Source organism: Amblyomma americanum, chromosome 11 (assembly GCF_052857255.1).
Source record: "Amblyomma americanum isolate KBUSLIRL-KWMA chromosome 11, ASM5285725v1, whole genome shotgun sequence".
NCBI lineage: Eukaryota > Metazoa > Arthropoda > Arachnida > Ixodida > Ixodidae > Amblyomma > Amblyomma americanum.
The window spans coordinates 132,684,975-132,707,831 of record NC_135507.1 but is presented as its reverse complement, the minus strand read 5'-3'; the positions used below and the strand labels follow the sequence as shown (position 1 = coordinate 132,707,831).

At 47.5% G+C, this 22,857-nt stretch overlaps 1 protein-coding gene across 1 annotated transcript in view; it reads left to right on the top strand.

Moving 5' to 3' along the window:
• Positions 1–22,857, top strand: part of LOC144109894 (pancreatic triacylglycerol lipase-like) — a 357,922-nt gene that overhangs the window by 209,803 nt on the left and 125,262 nt on the right. Inside the window, exon 3 of the mRNA XM_077642658.1 lies at positions 9,941–10,090. Coding sequence (XP_077498784.1) covers positions 9,941–10,090 — 150 coding nt within the window. The remainder of the gene's footprint in view (positions 1–9,940; positions 10,091–22,857) is intronic.

The following is a 22,857-nucleotide window of genomic DNA, read 5'->3' as shown; positions in this document are numbered from 1 at the left end:
AATAGTACAAGCACATTCTAATCATAATGGGGCAAACTATTCCTTAGGCACATTTTTTTCTTTTTTGGAGAAGGCAAGTGATGTTGTGCTTACACAGTTAGTTATCTCCTTCCCTGTTAATGTGATAAACCTCACAAATCTCACGCCCCAGCCTTGTACCTCCCCTACCAAGCACACACGTGGCATCAAACACCGGCACGCACCCGCACTGCTTACAATGCTTGGACTAATGGCGGCCCCCCGCCATTGAATCTACCAGCGTGCGGTGCTCTCGTAGTCGTTCGTTTAGGCAGCGGCCAGACTGCCCCACATAGCATCTACCGCAGGAGAGAAGGTATGCGGTATACGATACCAACAGTGCAAGGTATAAACTTGCATTCGTGCTTTATAGCGCAGACCGGCTTTTTCTTTTCAGTTACGGCTTTGCACATGCGCACCAGCTTTTCGGGGGCAGTGAACAACACGTCCACGCCGCACTTCTCTCCAACTTTTCTCAGCCAGTGCGATAACTGGTGCACGTACGGTATTTTTTTTATTATTTATTTATTATTATTTATTAGTACCTCACAGGCCCCGAAGAGCATTGGGTGAGGGGGGCAAATACAGATGTACATACAGATGGAAAAAAAAACCCCATAATATCGGTGCAAGAACGCGGTACAAGTCAAATACAAGAAAGGAACACGAAATTTATACAAAACCGAGTTAAAATAACATCAGACACGAAACAACGTTAAGAGCAAATGAAACTGTTGTACATTTCGAACATCACTGTGGCAATAAATGTATACATAGATGTTTTTTAAACTCACCAGGATCAATGAAAGAGATTATGTTGTCAGGAAGATCATTCCAGAGTTTTATTGCTCTAGGTAATGCAGAGGAATTAAACGACAGGGTCTTCCCATATATCCGGTTGAAGCTGAGTTGATTGTGTAAGCGTTGTGAAGAGCGGAAAGGTGATGCCAGAGGTAACAACGAAGGACGGGTGTGAACATATTTATGGAATAAACACAGAAGTGAAATGGAGCGACGAATTTCAAGTATCTGTATGTCATTAAGGTATTTAAGCTGGGATACACTTGCGAGGGGACTATAATTGCTAAAAATGTACCGGGCAGCTCTGCTTTGAATGGACTCGAGCATATCTATGAGATATTTTTGATGGGGAGACCATATAGGTGAGATAAATTCCAGCTGTGGGCGAACAAATGTAAAATATGCAAGTTTTCGAACGGAGCTAGGTGAGTTTCGAAGGTTCCGGCGTATGAAACCTAATGTCCTCGACGCTTTGTTGCAGACTGCAGAAATATGAGAAGACCATGAAAGATTTGGTGTGAACTGAATTCCAAGGTATTTGTACGACGTAACCCTTGATAGAGAAGTATTATTTATAGAGTATATGAAGTTAGAAACAACATGCTTGCGGCTAAAAGTCATTGATTTACATTTATTAGGGTTAAGAATCATTTGCCAGTTTTGACACCAATCAACAATAGTGTCAAGGTCATTTTGAAGGGTCAGGTGGTCAGTCTCAGAAGCGATCTTACGGTAAACAACACAGTCGTCTGCGAAAAGGCGTAAACGGGATGAAATGTTAGTGGGAAGGTCGTTAATGTAGATTAGAAAAAGTAAGGGTTCAAGTACGCTTCCCTGTGGTACGCCTGAGGTTACGTCACATAGGGATGAGGAAGAGCCGTTGACAACTGTGAATTGCTGACGTAATGAGAGAAAGTTTCGAAGCCAAGATAATGTGAGGGAATCAAGGGAAAGGGTAGATAATTTTGTAAAAAGCCGGCCATGTGCAACTCTGTCAAATGCTTTTGAGAAATCTAAAAAAATGCAATCTGTTTGCTGGTTATCATCCATGTTGAAATGCAGGTCAGTAGGAAATTCAAATATCTGGGTATCACATGAGTAGCCTTTCCTAAAACCATGCTGATTTGAAAAGAAGAAGTCATTTCGTTCCAGATGGTTGTAAATGTGAGAAGCGATAATATGCTCAAGTAATTTACAGCATATGCATGTTAACGAAATAGGCCGATAGTTATCAGGAGAGTTTTTGTTACCCGTTTTGAAGACAGGAATGACTTTGGCTTTTTTCCAGTCAGTGGGCAGTTCTCCGGAGGATAATGATTGCTGAAATATATGACACAAAATCTGGCTGGAAATTGAAATGGTGTTTTTAAGTATCTTCGAGTTAATGTTGTCCACTCCGGCAGATGATGATAACTTTAGATTTTTAATTAGTGATGCGATACCCTCAGCACTAATGGTGATGGGATCCATGAATGGGTAGTCAGACTCGAGAACAATTGGCATACTGGAATAATCTTCCTTAGTAAACACTGATGCAAAAAATCTGTTGAACGCGGTTGGACATTCAGTGTCAGCTAGCGGCAAGTCATCAGTATTGTGTAGTTGTATGAGGTCATGTTTACTTTCGGGAGATATAGTCTGCCAAAACTTCTTAGGATTAGTCTGCAAAAGTGACGGCAGATCATGAGTGAAGTATTTGTTTTTGGCAGCGGTAACAGCAGAACAGTACGCTTTCAAACACAGTTTATATCTTTCCAACGAGGTTGAAGAAGGAGCAGATCTACCTTTTCTGTATAGGCGCTTCTTTTTATTCCGTAATCGACGGAGGGTCTTGTTGAACCATGGATTTTTTATGTCATTAGCTATTGTAATCAGAGGAACATGTTTCTCTATCAGTGCAGATAGTTTGTGTTTGAAGAGCAACCAGTTTTCTTCGGTAGATCGTTCGTTCCTTAGCGGGAAAAACACCTCATTGAAAAATGAGGCAAGTTCCGTGTTAATTTCATCATATCGTGCTTTACTATAATCTCTAATTTTTTTAGTTGTAATACCTGCAAACAAGCTTGGAACTAGAATATCAAACTGCAACATCTTATGATCGCTAAATCCGTCAAGATACATAACCGGCCCTATGGTATCGGGAGCAGTGGATAGAGCTAAATCAAGAATGTTAGAACCACGCGTATTCTGGCTAATCACTTGAAATAAATTGAAATCTAGTGTTAGGTTGATGAATTCTGTTGCAGCATGACTAGTTGAAGACAAAGAAGGCCAATCTATTTCAGGAAAATTAAAATCACCCAACAAGTAGATGTTGCTAGGTGAACTGTGTTCGAAAGCGGCAGCAATGCTAGCAGCTGTACGCTTCAGCCTTTTGCAGCTTTTTTCGGCTGCTACGCCATTGCGGCCACCTGCCCTGATTTCTTTCAGGGGCATTCCGCCACAGCAGTCACAGTGTCTTTTGGAAAACCGGCGTTCCGCAACCGGAGCACTTGCGTCTGCAAACTAAGCTCGATTTTATGTTGGCATGACTTTTCGAGAGCACCACGCAGGCAATTTTTTGCAATTCCCCGCTTGAACAATTTTGAGTGAGCCGAATTATATGGTAAAATTTCCTTTTTTGTGCGTGGCTGGTACGACCAACAGATGTGCCCCGTGCCAAAGAACAAACATAGCTCGAGGAATTGGAGACACCCGTTCATCGGAACTTCATGTGTGAACCTCAGCTTGCCAGAACAAACACCGAAAATCTCTAAAACACTTTTTACAACCTGTGGTTTGTCGCTGTCGTTGTCAACATTCACAAATACAATAAAATTATCCATATATCTAAAACACCTCACAACACGTTTTTCCTCTTTCATGCACGTTGCCACGCGCTTGTCAAATTGGCCTAAAAATATTCCACTAAGTATTGGGGCTATGCAGGAGCCTATGCAAATACCATCTTTCTGCACGAACAACTTGTCGTTAAAAAAATGTAGGTAGATGAAAGGTAACATTCAATTAACGCTACAAAGTCATTAACAGAAACCCCGCTGCTATTTTGGAACTTGACAGTCCCCCAGCTTTCAATCCGTTCTTTTACTGCGTCTAACAGCTCTGTTTGGGGAATGGAATAGAAGAGCTCCTCAATATCAACTTAAAAAGCAAAATTGGCTCGTGAAGCAACATCTTCTCACCCAAAAATTTAATCACATCCTTTGAGTTGCTGACACAAAAAGGGTCTTCTGCGTTTAGTTGGCTAAGGTGCTTTTGTAGGTACTTTGATACCAAGCCTTGCCAGGCTTCTTTCTCGGATACAATTGCTCTGAGAGGCATGCCTTCTTTGTGGGTTTTTGCAGAAAAAAATACATTCAGCCCCGGCATATTTGCTGTTTTTACAGTCTGGTGCAGTCCTGTCAAACTCATCTGTTCACACAGTTTTAATGCTTCAGATTTTACTTTCCTGCTAGATCTTTTCAAGGGGGTAAAATTCTTATCAAAAGCCTGCTTAGCCTTTTCACGGTACATCTCTTTTGGCAACACGACGAATCCCCCCTCCTTGTCAGCAGTCAGCAAAGAGAGATTGTTTTTCCTGAGGCAATGAATCGTATTGTTCACCGCTAGCGTTGCCCCAGGTGAACGCGGCTTTCTACTTGACAAGCAGTCGACACCTTCGGAGATACATCTACCTTTCTCTTCCCCCTCTGCACATTGACCAACTTTCCTAACCATCGTAAGGAGTACCAGCGGTGTCTCGCTAACCTCATTACAAAATTTACGCCCGCAGCTCAAAACCCTTTCAACTTTGCCTAGGAGGCCACATTGCGCTAAACACAACACTTTTGTCTTCTCAGAAACATCTTGAAAATCCCCTTCTGCTTTTTTCCAGGCACACAATGATGGCAGGCCACAAGAACACAGAAACTCGGTAACATTAGCTGCCTCTCTAGCCCAAGTCCTGATCATGGCATCACAGGTTACCTGGCAGCTTGTCCGGGTCGCGGCATGCACACGTAAACACGAATGGAAATACCGGATGTGTCTCCAGAGTTCGGCACGGAAGATCTTTGTGATCCTTCTAGTATGTCGCACGGTCTGCACCATAAAACACGAATGCAAGTTTGTTCCTTGCACTGTTGGTATCGTATACCGCATACCTCTCTCCTGCGGTAGGTGCTATGTGGGGCAGTCTGGCCGCTGCTTAAACGAACGACTACGAGAGCACCGCACGTTGGCAGATTCATTGGCGGGGGGCGGCCATTTGGTCAAGCATTGTAAGCAGTGCGGGTGCGTGCCGGTTTTTGATGCCACGTGTGTGCTTGGTAGGGGAGGTACAAGGTTGGGGCGTGAGATTTGTGAGGCTTATCACATTAACAGGGAAGGAGATAACTACGTAAGCACAACATCACTTGCCTTGTGCAAAAAAGAAAAAATGAACCTAAGGAATAGTTTGCCCCATTTTGATTAGAATGTGCTTGTACTCTTTCAGCCCAGTGTGCACATGCTCCACTCAAAATGTATCTAAGGAATAGTTCTGCCCGGATTTGATTAGATTGTGCGTGTACTGTCTCAGCCCAGAGTGCGCATGCACCTCTCAAAATGAATTTATGTACTTTTTCTCGCGGTGAAACCTCAGTTGATGTTTAGCGCTCGTCCTGTCTTCTCTGTCTGCGTCCCAGTTTTATGCGCTAGTCTTTTAATTAATGATGACATACCAACTAGCCCAGCTTTCCGCATCTATAGCCATGGTGGCGCGGATGGAACCAGAGCGCCCAAAACGGACCAAGCACTGCACCTCGGCATCCCGGATGGCGTCCACAAATGCCTCGGTGCCGATCAGGGTCACGGCGTCCCGAGGCGCCCGCGGGAGTGGCTCCAGAGCCAGCTGCTTAATGGCTGCAGCCAGGCCCTGGTACGTCTCCCCGGGCTCTTGGCGACGGGACCGCAGGTGGTGGTACCGCAGGCCGAGCCCACCATTGGCGGCTGTGACCGTAGGCCCAACAATGGCAGCGTTGGAGACGTCGACAGCGGCGATGCTAAACGGCGCCGGACCTCCGGTGCCACTAGGTCGGGGGCCACTAGGCGACAGACTTCACGCTGGTGAGCTGCTACCTCCCCAGCATGGGCAGCCAGCCGGGCCTCCCACGTGTCCAGCCGCTGAGAGACTAGAGCCAGGAGGCAGACAGCACCGCCATCAAGCTGCTGGGAAGGAACGAGCCCCTCCGAGCTCCTAGGCCTAGCGGCGCCGGCCGGTGCGCCGTCGGTGCCATAGGCTGGTGTTGGACTCCGGTCGTCAGCCACGTCGGCTGCTTGGTTCTGGGAGCGGGTGAGCGGCATGATCCCACAGCCGCCGGCAAAAATGTCGCGGTGCGGGTCGGCACAAGAAAACAGCGAAGCCCGGTTATCCGGCCAACCGCCGACCACCGTCCTCCTGCCGCTCGTGCTTTTCGAACACGCTCTTGTCCTCGCTCCTCTACTGCGGCCGCATGGCCTCTTCTTCGTTTTGCGTTACAATATATAGCAACAGCACAGCTACCACAGTGCTCCATAAAGTCAGCGATAAAATTTTAATAGAAAAGACATCTGGGCTAGTTGGTTCGGTGAAATAATGAATAAACAGCGCTAAAGTTCCTGGACGAAGATCAAACATGAAGAGCAAGGGTACCTTTTATACCTTGTGAGGTAGGGGTTGTGCACATCGATCTTGCAGCAAGGAATATATCGGACACACTGGAAGATGTTTTAACGAACGCCTGCTTGAGCATCATAACGACGTACAAAAAGCAGCCATGAAAGGCCACCTCGCTGTGCACTGCAGGGGTTTCAAAGATTGTACTCTCAAGTTTTGCAATGCACGCGTCGTTAGAAAGCATATAGAAAAGGACACCAGAGAAATAGTCGAAGCCTTCCTAATCAATAGCTTGGTTTGGGCTAGTTGGTAACAGTTCTTAGAAAACATAGCGCAAAAAGGACACGGACGACACAGAAGTGGACAGGACAGGCGCTAACTTGCAACTTTATATTTCGAAAAGCCACCACGTCTAATAAATAGGAGCCGATCACCTCCATCAAGCGATGAGCATGCGCAAAGAAGAGCACAATCAGGATTGCGGCGTGTGAAAAATAAGCAAAAAATTACGATACAATAACAAAATGAAAACACGGTGCCGGGGGAACACTGAAAGAAAAGAGACATCGTGTACCGAAACTTACTGCAAAAAGCGCTTTACAAGCTTGTCAATGTTAAGAACCAAACAGATAACGCGGCAAAAAGGGAGATAAACAGATCGACTAAAAGATGAGGGAGTGTACAAGGCTCCACACTGAGACAAGCACGTGGTGAAGAAAGACAGAATGACAATGGGGAAACAACATTGATGGGTCATGGCAATGGAAGTAAAAGATAGCAGAAATTTAGGCCAAAAACAGATAAGGGCTGTGATACTATACATAATCAAATGAAAAAAATATTGAAAAAGTTTGAAACTAGGAAACAATGAAAATATATGAATATGAAAAATACAGAAAGACCTAAACAGAAAAAGGATAAAACTAGAAGTATAAAAACACGAGTGTAGAGGGCTCCACGCTAAAACAACGAGGGGGGGGGGGGGCAAATATGAGAAAGGAAATAACAACTGAAGTAAAAGTCAATATTATGCCAAGGAATAGTAGGAGCAGGAAAAACCCAAAGGAAAAGCGGAACCGTTCCAGTTCACAACACCATAAATATTTTTTTGACACATGGTTCACACCTACAGATAGCCATCAAGGAATTCAACTTCACTGTCCAGTAATTGAATAGAAGGTGCGCTGACGCACTTTTTCCCAGCTTTTCTTATAAAATACGCCTCCATGACTTCACGCTCCGTTTTTCCTTTAGCTGATGTCAAGAATTCTGTTTTATCTATTTTTGGATAGCATCCACTTTTTTGCTCTGCGTCACATGCTTTGCAATGGTCGGCCAGGTTACTTCCTGATTTGTTGCGTACGCATAATCTATGTTCTCTGGCCCTGTCATTGAAGCATCTTCCTGTCTGCCCAATGTAATGACGCCCGCAACTGATAGGAATTCTGTAGACAACGTTCGCTTTACATTCCGTAAACTTTGTTTGATGTTTCGTCGTGCAGTCATCTCGTTTTTCCATTTTCTTAGTGCAGACCTTGGAAAGCTTACATGGGGCAGAGAAAACTACTTGTACATTATAACGCGCTGCCAGCTTCTTGAAATTATGTGAAAACCTATGATAATATGGTATTACCTGTTGTGAACTGGAACGGTTCCGCTTTTCCTTTGGGTTTTTCCTGCTCCTACTATTCCTTGGCATAATATTGACTTTTACTTCAGTTGTTATTTCCTTTCTCATATTTGCCCCCCCCCCCCCCCTCGTTGTTTTAGCGTGGAGCCCTCTACACTCGTGTTTTTATACTTCTAGTTTTATCCTTTTTCTGTTTAGGTCTTTCTGTATTTTTCATATTCATATATTTTCATTGTTTCCTAGTTTCAAACTTTTTCAATATTTTTTTCATTTGATTATGTATAGTATCACAGCCCTTATCTGTTTTTGGCCTAAATTTCTGCTATCTTTTACTTCCATTGCCATGACCCATCAATGTTGTTTCCCCATTGTCATTCTGTCTTTCTTCACCACGTGCTTGTCTCAGTGTGGAGCCTTGTACACTCCCTCATCTTTTAGTCGATCTGTTTATCTCCCTTTTTGCCGCGTTATCTGTTTGGTTCTTAACATTGACAAGCTTGTAAAGCGCTTTTTGCAGTAAGTTTCGGTACACGATGTCTCTTTTCTTTCAGTGTTCCCCCGGCACCGTGTTTTCATTTTGTTATTGTATCGTAATTTTTTGCTTATTTTTCACACGCCGCAATCCTGATTGTGCTCTTCTTTGCGCATGCTCATCGCTTGATGGAGGTGATCGGCTCCTATTTATTAGACGTGGTGGCTTTTCGAAATATAAAGTTGCAAGTTAGCGCCTGTCCTGTCCACTTCTGTGTCGTCCGTGTCCTTTTTGCGCTATGTTTTCTAAGAATTCCTAATCAAAACAGCAGGCAAGGTATGTGTCAGCACTCCCTCTGTATCTTCGACAAAACAAGAGGTTTTGCATTTGGTCGAGAATGCGATTTGATATCGACCCAGCTATCGCCAGAGTCATACGTGTGTTTCACTTGGTTCTCTTTTTCCTTGGACTTTAATATAAAAGCCGAGCTCTTGCAATAAACTACAGTTGCAGTAAGCGCCTTATCCGTGTTCCTTCTTTGTTTGCCCTGTCTACTCCTGCGCCTTGTATATTAGAGTAATGCACCAACTCGCCCTGCAGTCGATTCTTCAGAAGTAACGTTTAGAGGCGGGCAGTGGGCAGAGGGTGTGAGGGAGCAAACGTGTCTTTATTCTGATCTTTATCAGGATCAAGCAGAAAAAATGGGTTTGGACAGGGCATGTAATGGGGAGGCAAAATAACCGCTGGTCCTTAAAGCATGCGGCGTGGATTCTAAGAGACAGCAAACGTAGCAGGGGTTGGCAGAAAGTTAGATGGGTGGATGAGATTAAGGAGTTGGCGGCATACGGCCTGCAGTGGGCGTAGTCAGACTGCTGATGATGATGACTCAATGATAAATCATTTCAAAAGCTTTTGTGAAATCTAGCGTCTGTCCTGTGTTTCTGCTCTCTGTCCTTTGTGTTTATTAACGCTAGTAATATGTCGCCGTCTGTGAATCTAAAACGACCAAGCCAACAAAATCACTATTAACAATACCTTGCTTAATAAAATCAGGCAAAGAGAAATCAGTCGAGCTGCAGAGCAGAGAACAAAATTTCATGGAGGAATCATATTAAATTGAACAATTTCTCCGTGATAATCGTAATAATCAAGACGACCATAATCCCGACTACCGAATAATGTGGTAGCTAGAACCATGCACTAAACTCTGCTCCTAATGCTTGCAAATAAGTACACTTAAAAAGAAAAAAAACAGAAAGAAGTATAAAATGTGGCTGCGGATGTCATGTGCGAGGTACCGGAGTTCACATGTGCAGCATGAGAGTGCCAGCATCCTTTGGGCTGTGCAAAAGAGAAACCATGAAACCTGTTTCACTCGACAAACCTGTACGCGTCGTCGTCGCAGGAGCTGAAGGATCGCTTCCTGGTGCGCGGAGAGTACAACATCATCATGGTCGACTGGGGCCGGAAGTCGCAGGACCTTTACGGCCGGGTTGTCAACCAAGTGGTCCCTGAGGTTGGACAGCAGCTGGCAGCCTTCATACGCGTTGTTCAGGTATGCCGGCCTCCTTTCGGGGGCGGGGGGGGGGGGGGGGGGGATGAGATCTGATGTTTCTTTTGCTGCTATGAGGCTGTTTTGTTATCGTAATACATGGAAAAGCGCAGAGCTTCGCCCGTCTGCGCTGCGCTATGAAATAAACCGCCTTGAAGAAGAAAGTCTACACGTCTTTTTGTGGCAGAGACAGGTTGCCTCCCAGCAAGTGTACGTGCACCACATCGACCTTTGAAATTCGTTGCATATCATCAGAATCATCACCCTCAATATGCCCACTGAAAAGTAAATGGCTCTCCCGCGTGTGCAACTAACTTTATCCTGTGCCAGCTGCGGCAACACTCTCCCGGCAAGCTTCTTAATCTCATCCGCCCACCCAGACTTCTGCCGCTCCCCTGCTATGATTGTCTTTTCTTGGAATGCAGTACGTTATATATACGATTAAGAAACGTTGATAATCTTGCCTTCTCATTACGTTCCTGCCGATGTCCACTTCATCTACATTAACGTTAACCCGCGTTAGTTCCCTGACCGATTCTGCCCTCTTCCTGTCTCTTAACGTTGCTCCTACCATGCGTTGTCCTTACCTTAAGGTGACCCCTTTTCGTTATCCTCCTCGTTTCTGCCCTATTGGTGCGTACCTGTCAGATACAGCTGTTGAATGCTTCATGATCTGAGAGAGTATGCCAAATGCACTCCACCCCATTCCTATTCTTCGAGCCATTTCATTCTCGTGATGCGGATGTGCGGTCACTACCTGCCCTAAGTGGAATTATTCCCTAACACTTCTAGCACCTGGCTAAAGAGTTAAAGCGGAAACGCGAGTACGAGCACGCAAAACAGCAGGATGAAACGAGTCAAGGGCTGGAACTAAGCATCGGAAGAAGGATGCAGCGACGAGCTTTAGAAGCGGCAATGGGCCCCTTGCCGTCGACTCCGGCGACGGGTTCGGAAAATCACGAAACCACAGTTGTGAGTGCTCGCAGTACGGAACGTTCGACTAGCCGTATATATATATGTCGTGTGGTTTGCAGAGCTTTCACATGCATAACCGCCCCTAGCCGAGCTAAGCCACAGGCATTATTTTCGGCATGCTCTGGAAACGCCTCGCACTCGCTATAGCGGCCTTACGCCACTTCAGAAAAATACGAAATTCAAGTCATCTATTGATTTCAACGTGAGCAGCACAATGCCGACGCCTCGCCTGCTCTCACGCCCTGTGACTTCGACTCCAAATCTCTCGCCACCACTGATTCCTCCTCTCTTGATATTGCCGACACGGTATTTGAACAACGCCAGAACCCGAGGACCGCTTCCCACTTCGCTTTACTACCTACACCACATCTCCGCCGTCAAGCCCGTAACTTTGTAATACGGGAGGACCTAGTTTACTGCCTAACTTCCCGACAGGCGTACGTGGTTCCTTCTCATTCCTAGCAGGCTCAGTTCCGTCACATGCGCCTCTGAAGACTTACACGCGCCTTCGACTTTGTTTTTCCTGGCGGTGATTGTGCCGCTGTATCGGTCAGTGCGTTCGCTCCTGCCCAGAAAGCCAACGTACCGCACCCATGCAGCCGCGTGTGGAGCACTTCCCGTGCTCCACGCACCCAACCAACCTCGTCGGCATCTATCTCTACGGGGCACATCCCATCTCTACGGCTGGACACAATGCTGGGTCATAGGAGCAGTAGATCACCTCTCCCTTGCATCCGTGTCTCCGCAAGACGTGTCTTTCATCCTGAACCATCTTGTTCTGCGCCACGGATCCCGTAAGCAAATTATGAGTGACAGGGCCATGTTTTCCTCTCAGACATCGTCGAAGCGTTTCGTATTTTTCACCAATCTACAACAGCCGACCACACTCAAACACATTGCATTACTGTACTTTTCATCCGCACATCGATTAGTGTGCTGGCCATGTGAGCTGAATCTCGCCACTTTAATTAGGATACATTCTCCCGTTTGTAGCAAGCGCTCGAAACACAGCAACATACCCCACCCCCAACAGGCCTCTCTCCTTTCTTCTATCTTTACGGACTTGATCTCACTTGCACCATGGATAACATGCTCCCTTGCCCTAAGGTGTCCGAGCCCGTGACTGTATCTCAAGCAGCCACATATGCTGAAGAATGCCGCCAGCTTGCCTGATCTTTCAGAACGCAGGAGTAGAATCCCAAGAAGCACCTTCGCGTTCCCACCAGCTTTATCCGTCCGCACACTTACGGGAGTGGCTTTGCCAACCTGTGTTTCTAAAACGCACTGAGAAAAAGTTGCCCGCATGCTATGCAACACAGTGCTGTCGAGCAGATGGTCCGACTAGAGGCCTCTGGTTTTCCTTCCTCGTTGCTGTTGGCGGTCGCTGAAACCTTGGGGAAAAAATGAAGAAGCCTGCTGCCAATACCGAGCACCCAACAGAGAGGACAAGGAACTTCGAGGTGATTCCCTACTACCACGAGATTTCTAATGGACTGAAAGAAAGTTCCCAAAAATTTGGAGTGAATTTGGTGTTTTCGGCCTCGCGAAATCTTTCCAGTCTTTGCGTCCGCATATCCGGCTCCAAGCGAGAACCTGCCTGCAAAACAAAACACCAAACGAAGTGTGCTGTGGGGGTAGTTTATTCTATCCCTACTTCTAGTAAACAAATTTACAGCGAGCAGACGGGGCAGTGCTTGAAAGAGCGACTCAGGGAACATGGCAGAACGCTGCGTTTTGGTACAGGGAGCAACCTGGCCGTACGTGTGAAGGAGTGCCAAAAGTGCTGAGCTCTGCTTAACAGCTCTACCATTATCGGCCGCGGGAAGTCTACGCAGAGAGCGAACTGTTGGAAGCGTTTCTAATCAAAAAGAACAAACGTGTTCGTACCAGCGACCCGTCTCTTATTCTCACTGACAAAGAGTGGCATTTTTAACTGGTTTGTAATGACGTCCGGACTTTGATGAATGTGGCATGCATGTGCGCTTGTGCAAGTATCGGCTTTAAATACGTGGTAGAACCAAAAATAAATTAGTTGCTGGCGACAGTCTGTGTGTGTCTCCTCCTGGTCCTGCGTGTTTTTTCGTTGAAATTTTTCTCTTGAACATGTACCAACTCGCCCAGAAATTCACGCTTCTCAATTACTGGAGTGGCATTGGGTTCTCTCAGCTGGTTACTGCCTCTCCAAAAAACGCCTTTAAAGTAACAAGGCCCATACTGTGTTATCTGCTGACCATAATCACGCGTTAAAGAACAGCACGAGTGCCAGCCTACCACATCATTGTAAAGCCTGCGCGGAGAAAGTAAAGAAAAAATGCCAGGCGAATCTGAAGGAAACGAAAATCCTAAGAAGGAGCAAAGATACCTCAGCCCGTGAACTTGTAGAGGCGTTCCACATCAACAAAGGTGGAAGCGACTGTGCAAGCACACCATCGCTTACAATTTACAACAAAGTAAATGTCTTTTTAGATATGCGTTGAGACACGTTTTTTATATAGCATTGTTAGCTTTTTGTTTATACTCGTGCGCATGCGTGGGTACTCCTCTCTGCCTTTGGTTTTTGCCTGTACATTTACTCGCTTCGTGAGTGAATAAACAGTTCCGCTTGTTTCGCCTGTCTTCCTCCTGTGCTGTCTGTTTTGCGCATCACCTTTTTTTTCAAAACCTTGCACAACTAGCCCCCCAGTGTGTATTACCAGACACCTCCAGTTAAGTACGACACTCAAGCGCTTTTACCATCCCGGGATGTGGGCTATCGCGGCCATGAAACGTGTTTCGCATGAAGCCATCCTCCTAACAAGCGTGTTCTCTAAGGATGATTTCGTTTCCCCTGGGAGGTAATTGCAGAGCAGCAGCTATGTTCAGACACTTCTGAGCGAAGGTGGCGACCCTTAGGCGAGCAGCTGGACTGCATACCTAACGCGTTGCCTGGGCCGTTATTGGACATCGCAAGTGGCCTATAGATTTACTCAAAATCAGTTGCTGTGCGAGTTGGTATTTCATGCTTTCATTCACACAGCACAAAGACAAACACGGTTAAGAGGGAGACACCACAAAGCGCCGACTTTTACAACGTTTATTGATGTGCGCAGCCAATACATATAGAGTACAGCTGACATAAAAATGGAGCGATGGCGTAGAGGTAGAGCATCCGACTCGCGTCCAAGACGACCGGGGCTCGAATCCTGGTGCCGCCCAATTCTCCACCGGGTTAAAAAAAAAAATCCGCGTGTCGATGGAATTGCATAACCAGGCCTGGAGTGCGGCCTGATCTCGGTGACCAGAACCGACAACGCACTCTCACCAGAGCAGGATTTGGCCACCCTGGTGTAGTACTTGGCCACAACCTTCTATGATCAAACCAATTAACCCTCGGCCCTCAGTCCCCAGCGGCTGCGGAGCAACTGACCACGGCGCCGCGCAGACCTGTGACGCAGCGGGTGGTGCTAAGAATCTCTGGCTCCGGACAGGCCGCCATTGAAATCCGAACCTGGCAACGTTTAACGCTAGAACTTTATCTAGTGAGGCTAGCCTAGCAGTGCTGTTCGAGGAACTAGCGGGAATTAAATGGGATGTGATCTTAATGGGATGTGGGCTTAGCGAAGTTAGGAGGACAGGTGAGGCGTATACAGTACTAAAGGACGGACACATGCTGTGCTATCGCGGATTAGAGGATAGACGAGAACTAGGTGTGGGATTCCTCATTGATAAGGATATAGCTGGCAACGCAGAGGAGCTCTATAGTATTAACGAGATGGTAGCAGCTATAGTTATTAGGCTGAATAGGAGGTACAAGCTGAAAGTGGTGCAGGCCTACGCACCCACATCCAGCCATGATGAGCAGACCGTTGAAAGTTTCTATGAGGACGTAATATCAGCAATGAATAAAGTAAAATCGCAGTACACAGTACTGATGGGCGACTTCAATGCGAAGGTGGGCAAGGAGCAGGCTGACGACCACGCGGTAGGTGACTATGGGATAGGCTCTAGAAATAGCAGGGGAGAGTTATTAGTTGAATTCGCGGATAGAAATAATTTACGGATCATGAATACCTTCTCCCGCAAACGAGAAAACAGGAAGTGGAGCTGGAAGAGCCCCAATGGTGAAACTAAAAATGAAATCGACTTCATACTATGCGCTAAACCTGGCATCATTTAGGATGTGGCCGTCCTCGGAAAGGTGCGTTGTAGCGACCACAGAATGGCAAGGTCTAGAATTAGCTTAGACTTCAAGAGGGAACGGAAGAAGCTAGTGAAGAAGAAGAGCATTAACGAGTTAGTCGTAAGAGGGAAAGCACAGGAGTTTAGGATAGCGCTGCAAAACAGATATTCGGATTTAACTGAGGAAGACGATCTTGATGTTCATACAATGCACGATAATCTGACATCAATAATTACGGAGTGCGCAGTAGAAGTAGGCGGTAGGACAGTTCGACAGGATACCCGGAAGCTATCTCAGGTGACGAAAGATCTGATTAAGAAGCGCCAAAGCATGAGGGCGTCTAAGCCTACTAACAGAATAGAACTAACAGAGCTATCGAAGTTAATAAATAAGCGCAAGGTAGGCGACATAAGGAAGTTTAATATGGAGAGAATCGAGCATGCTCTAGAGAACGGAGGTAGCCTAAAAGCAGTGAAGAGGAAACTAGGCATAGGTAAAAACCAGATGTATGCATTAAGAGGCAAGCAGGGCAATGTCATTAGCAATATGGATAAGATAGTTAACGTAGCCGAAGAGTTCTACACAGACCTGTACAGTAGCCAATGTAATCAGAGCATTAATGAGAAAGACAGCAGTGCACAGCAATGCGTCGTCCTGCCAGTAACGAAAGATGAAGTAAAGAAAGCCTTAGAAGCAATGAAAAGGGGAAAAGCAGCTGCGGAGGATCAGGTAACAGCAGATCTGTTGAAGGATGGAGGGGACATCGTGCTAGAAAAACTAGCCACCCTGTATACGCAATGCCTTATGACCTCGACTGTACCAGAAGCTTGGAAGAATGCAAACATTATCTTAATTCATAAGAAGGGACACGCCAAGGACTTGGAAAAATTACAGGCCGATCAGCTTACTATCCGTTGCCTACAAAGTATTTACTAAGGTAATCGCTAATAGAGTCAGGGCAACGTTAGACTTTAATCAACCAAATGATCAGGCAGGCTTTCGTAAAGGATATTCCACAATAGATCATATTCACACTATCAACCAGGTGATAGATAAATGCGCAGAATATAAGCAACCTCTATATATAGCTTTCATTGATTACCAGAAAGCATTCGACTCAGTGTAAACATCAGCAGTCATGCAGGCATTGCGTAATCAGGGGGTAGAAGAGCCTTATGTCAAAATACTGGAAGATACTTTTCTAAACTTGGTTTTCGACCCGAAAATCACACCGCTAGAGATTCTAGTCGAGCCTCGCGCCACAAGCATACCCTTAGCCTGGAACCTATTCTTGCGCGCACAAATACGTAAGAGTTTTCTTTCTTTCCAAGAACAGTTTCTGAATGGAATTCCCTACCACAGACCTCTCCGTTGCTTGCTAATCATTCTTGATATTTTCACTGCTGTATTGTAACTGCATTTTAATGTGTGTCTGCTTTGTATATTTTGTGGCATATATATTGTTCCGTACTTGCTTTTCTTTCCCCTGTATGTATTTCCCTCTCCTGCTTGGACATACAGCATGTCCGCAGTATTCAATAAATAAATGAATAAATATAGCAACTGCACAGCTACTATTGTCCTCCATAAAATAAGCAATCAAATTCCAATACGGAAGGGCGTCAGGCAAGGAGACACGATTTCGCCAATGCTGTTCACCGCATGTTTACAGGAGGTATTCCGAGGTCTGAATTGGGAACAGTTGGGAATAAGAATAAATGGAGAACACTTAAATAATCTGCGATTCGCTGATGACATTACCTTGCTGAGTCACTCAGGAGGTGAACTGCAAATCATGATCAATGAGTTAGACAGGTAGAGCAGATCGATGGGTCTAAAAATTAACATGCAGAAAACCAAGGTAATGTTTAACAGCCTAGCAAGGGAACAACAGTTCACAATTGGCAGCGAGAGCCTAGAAGTTGTGACGGAATACGTCTACTTAGAGCAGGTAGTGACAGCTTATCCGGATCATGAGAGGGAGATAACCAGACGGATAAGAATGGGGTGGAGCGCATATGGCAAATTCTCGCAGATCATGAGTGGCAGTTTACCAATTTTCCTCAAGAGGAAAGTGTACAACAGCTGTATCTTACCGGTACTCACCTACGGGGCAGGAACGTGGAGGCTAACGAAAAGAGTTCAGCTTAAGTTAAGGACAACGCAGCGAGCCATGGAAAGAAAAATGATAGGTGTAACGTTAAAAGACCGGAAGCGGGCAGAGTGGGTGAAGGAACAAACACGGATTAATGACATCCTAGTCGAAATCCAGAGAAAGAAATGGGCTTGGGTGGGGCATGTAATGCGGAGGCAAGATAACCGCTGGTCCTTAAGGGTAACGGAGTGGATTCCAAGAGAAAGTAAGCGTAGCAGGGGGCGGCAGAAGGTTAGATGGGCGGATGAGATTAAGAAGTTTGCAGGCAAAGGGTGGATGCAGCTGGCAAAAGACAGGGTTAATTGGAGAGACATAGGAGAGGTCTTTGCCCTGCAGTGGGTGTAGTAAGGCTGATGATTATGATGATGATGATGGCAGCTGATATGCGCAGGAACGAAACGGAAAGTCACGCTATAACTGGTAGCAGCGCCAAACCGCAAGGGAAAACATTATCGTCGGTACAAGAAAGAAAACAAAGCTAAAAAAAACTAAAACCAAAAAGGCATAATGCATACGAGAAAAAACGCAATACTCTAGTTCGAAATTCCAAAGACACGACGCCCCTTATCACTTAACAACACCGATGGTGTGCTGACACAGTTCTCTCCTTTATTGACACAGGATCACCTAGCTCGCCCGCCGCCACAGCAACCCCAGCGAGAGAAGAAAGTAATTCCGATACCCTATGTCCCCGGAGTAAGTGAAAGTTTTCCCGCATATTCCAATCGTACGAAGTCGACGTCGCACATATGTACCCACGCGGAAGCTCCTACACGCGATGGTTACACTGAAAGACAAGATAGAGAAGGAGAAATTCCGGAGCATTTTGTATAGGATTCCCTGCGCTGATTGTGAGCATGTCCATATTGGTGAAATAGGCGATTTCAGAAAATATTGCAGCAGCACCGCAACGATGTGAAGAACAAGTGCGTGGCAACCAACGCACTGACTGATCATGCCGTCTCCGATGGCCATGACATCAACTGGGATGGCATGAAGAGAATTGGGAAAGAAAAGAGCAAGAGGACGAGGCTTTACCTGGAATCTTTTTATATTCAGACGATGGCAGACACGCTTATTCATCGCGAAGGCAATCTACCACCCGATACACTCCCGCTGCTTACGTCATATTGCAACGGATATTCTTTGTAAAGACGAGGTGAACGAAGTGTCTCGGAGGTGCGCGTGTTTTGGGCTTGGGTGCTCTGTGCGGGCCCTGTGCTCTCGGCCTGTGTGCTGTGCCCGGTGCGTTCATGCGTCGTTCCCGCATTGGACCACGTAACATCTTTGGTGGAGGTGCGGATTTTCGCTGAGCAGCTTCGTAGTGGTCGTCAGGCCGGGTCCACCACCATGACTCCATCCGGCGAGTCAAGGAGCCCCACTAGCGCTCCATTCGTGATCATGGCTCCTCCTCGCAACCCCGGCAGCTTTTCCGGCACTGATGGCACGGATGCGGAAGACTGGCTTAGCCTCTACGAACGCGTCAGCGCCTATAACAGGTGGGACTCTACGTTAATGCTCTCCAATGTCATATTTTACCTCAATGGCACGGCACGAGTGTGGTATGAGGTCCACGAGGAAGAGCTAACAAGGTGGGACACCTTTAAGGAGAAGTTGATGACGGTATTCGGTGGGCCTGATGACCGGCAGCTCGCCGCCAAGAAACAGTTTGCGTCTCGAGCCCAATCCTCGACAGAAAGCTACGTGGCCTACGTTCAGGACATCTTGGCTCTTTGCCACAAGGTCGACGCTGCCATGAGTGAGACAGACAAGGTGGGCCACGTGCTCAAAGGCATTCATGACGATGCTTTCAACTTGCTTGTTTGTAACGACTATGCCATAATTGACTCCATCATTAGAGTGCTGTAGATTTGAGCAAGTTAAAGGCCGCCGCATTCCGCTGTCGTTTTCCCGCCTTCCTAACACAGCGGTGACATCTTCCTGTGAGGACCAGCGATCTCCATTCCGCGCGCCCTTGGGCGCCCCTGTCGTCATCGACGCGTTCACCCGGATCGTCCGACGTGAACTGGAGGTCCTCGCACCTCTCATATCCCCACCATACATCTCTGATACGACCCTGCCCGTCGTGTCACTTTTTCAGGCTGTCGACAAGCAAGAACTGGCAAACCTGGATCTTCCTCTTCAGGTGTGTTCCATTGGCCGCCCAGCCGTCCGCCCTCCTCTTTCCCCTGCTTTCCGCCCCACCTACTACTACACGTCCCGTTACCGCAATCCGGCGGAATGGCGCTCGGCTGACGACCAACCCATCTGCTTTCTCTGCTCCCGCGTTGAACACATCTCTCTTCATTGCCACATCCCTTGTTCGTCGCCTACCCGCAGTGGCTTCTCCAACTACCCACCTGACCCTCAGCGCCACTTCTCGTCCCGCTCCCAGCCCGACCATTTTGAACCCTCCTGCCGCCATTCCCGCTCACCTTCGCCCCAAGGCCGTCGCTCACGCTCACCGCAGTCGCCCCGTCTTTCGGCCACTGCCCCCTACGTCCGCTCCGCTCTGCAAAACTAGCTGATGCAGCTCCCGGAAGTGACGCTGCATCAATGACCCCGACCAGAAAGCCTCTACTGACCACCCGACCGAACTTACTGGACGTCAAAGTCGACGGTTTTCCTGTGCGCGCCCTCATTGACAGCGGTGCACATGTATCTGTGATGACTTCTGCCCTTCGCTGTCGCCTCCGCAAAGTGCTCACGCCTGCAAGGTCCCTCGTGCACGCGGCGGATGGAAGCACCTCTGCTGCGGACGGACTATGTACTGCTCGCATCACTGTTGCGGACACAGTACCCCGGTTAAGTTCACCGTTTTCTCCACCCGCGCTCACGACCTTATTCTCGGCATGGATTTCCTCTCCGACCTCTGATTGACAGCTCGCAGGGTGTCCTACAACTCGAGCTCCCACAACGCCATTCCGAACACGTCGATCCCTCTCTCCGCCTGTTCAATGCAGTCTATGCTCGTCTGCCCTCTGAAGCCGCCTGCGTTGCACTGACACCCTCTCCCTCCTCACGAATGGTGACTTCCTCGTTGCGCCTAGTACCGGTTTCCTGCTGACCCGCAACGTTGCTCTGCCCTATACCATCGCCTCGGTGAAGGCGAACACACTGTCTCTGCCGGTCCTACACTTCGGCTTCTCTCCTCAAGTACTTCCATCCGGCATTTGCGTTGCTACGATCTCTCCCCTCGCACTGTGCCAAGTCGCTACATTCGACACCGCCTCTTCTCAACATCACGCAGGCCATCTTCAGCCTACCTCTCTTTCTACAGACGCCTTCGCGGCCATGATGCTTTCCGACCTGCGACCCGCCCAAACTGCACAGCTTCTTGCCCTTCTCGAATCTTTTGCGGGCGTTTTCGATCTGAATAACATCCCGCTTGGCCAAGCTCTCTCTGTGAAGCACCGCATCGACAACGGGGATGCCTCTCCTATCCGTCGTCGACCATACCGAGTTTCCCACGCTGAGCGCCAGGTCATTAAAGCTGAGTTTACCAAAATGCTTGATAAGATCATTATCAAACCCTCCTACATCCTACAGCCCCTGGGCCTCGCCAGTCGTCCTTGTGAAGAAAAATGATAGCTCATGGCGTTTTTGCGTTGATTATCGCCACCTGAACAAGATAATCAAGAAGGACGCGTGCCCCCTCCCGCGCATCGACGACGCCCTTGATTGCCTCTACGGTGCCAAATTCTTTTCCTCCTTAGACCTTCGCTTCGGCAATTCGCAGATAGCAGCGGATGACCAGGACCGTGAGAAGACCGCGCTTGTGACACCTGATGGGCTGTGTGAGTTGAGAGTTATTATGCCTTTTGGCTTATGGAACGCGCCGGCCACCTTCGAGCGTATGATGGACGCCCTTCTGCACGGATTCAAATGGTGCACGTGCCTCTGCTATCTCGACGGCGTCATTGTCTTCTCCCCTAGCTTTTCCTTTCACCTTCATGACCTTTCCAAGGTTCTTTCACTTTTCCGTCATGCGGGCCTGCAGCTGAACATCTCCAAATGTCGTCTCGCGCGTCGAAACATTGTTTTTTTTGGGGGAAAGGAAATGACGGATGTATATGTCTCATGTATCGTTCGACGTCGTCAGATCACAATCTTGGGCCATGTCCTCGATGCCATGGGTGTTCACCCTGATCCATGCTAAGATCCGAGGCGTGAAAGACTCCCCGGTGCTGTATTCCTGCAACGACGTAGGGAGGTTCTTGGGGCCGTGCTCCTATTTCCGCCAATTCGTGCCCGGCTTTGCTGACATCACCCGCCCCCTCAGTCATCTGCTAAAAAAAGGACATGACTTTTTCGCGAATCGGTGACGCGTCCCCGACTTTCCGAAGGGGAACGCTATCGCAAGCAGATTCGAACAAGAGAAGATAACAAATGAATCAAACAGAAAAAAGCGAAGCCGTATTTATAAATTAAAGGAAAAGAGCCAATAAGAAACAAAAACAAGGAACACACTCTCAACACGCGTACAACATTACAGAAATAAAGGAATGTGTTCCCCAGGTACTGAGCGTCCCAGGTGAAGCGGGCATACCTTGCAGACAGATCGGACGCGGATGGATGTAGTGCGATGCGTCGCTGGCATTGCGTCGAAGAAACCGGCGGAAGGGAGCCAGGTGGCTGTAGGAGCGGAGAAGAACACAGGGAGACGCCGCTGCTCTCCCCTAACAGCCCGAAGAACTTGGGAGCCGCATGAAAAACGTAGCCAGGTCCCGTCGACGGCGTCACGAAACGCCAGATTGTTAAAGCAGGCTATCCAAGAGTGCCTTTCGGCAGCACGGACCCCCAGTCCATCGGCTGCCATTTCCACACTTACAATGAACGCAGGAGGCTTGCTTCGGTGATCCAAGGGAGGCCCACGGCAGCACGGACCCAACGTCCGACGGCTGCCACCTCCACGCTTGAATGACACGATCTCGCCTGCGCTGTCTTCCTTAACATCTCGGTTTTCTGACACGTCAGCTCTCCGCTCCTCGTGCTCGCCACGCTCTTTGTCGCCGTCGCCTCGCGCACACCCTTCGCAAGCGCACACTCGCAGCGCTGGGTTGGTACCCGCAGCGTTCCACTGCCCGACGCACCACTGTTCACACACCGCGTTCACAAATCCTCCGAGGATTTTTTTTGAGCACCTCACATATGCCCCCTTCCCCCTTCCAAAAAGTTTATTCCACATAGAAAAAACTGCTCCCATGTGCTTTATGTACTTGGATACTCTTTCCCGCACTTCATATTTCGCTTTCGCCATTTCCTTACTTTGACTGATGTGATTTCATATTGATGATACTTTTAATTTTTAAATAAATTTTTTGCACCAGAGGTTGAGCCCATGTCGCATGCTGTAAGATATCTTTGAAAATTGTATGTTTGTATCCCCCCTGCAATTATGCCTTCACGACGCTGCAGGAAATGTGAATAAATAAATAAATAAATAAATAACCTGCTGTTCGTGCACACAAACCTTATTTT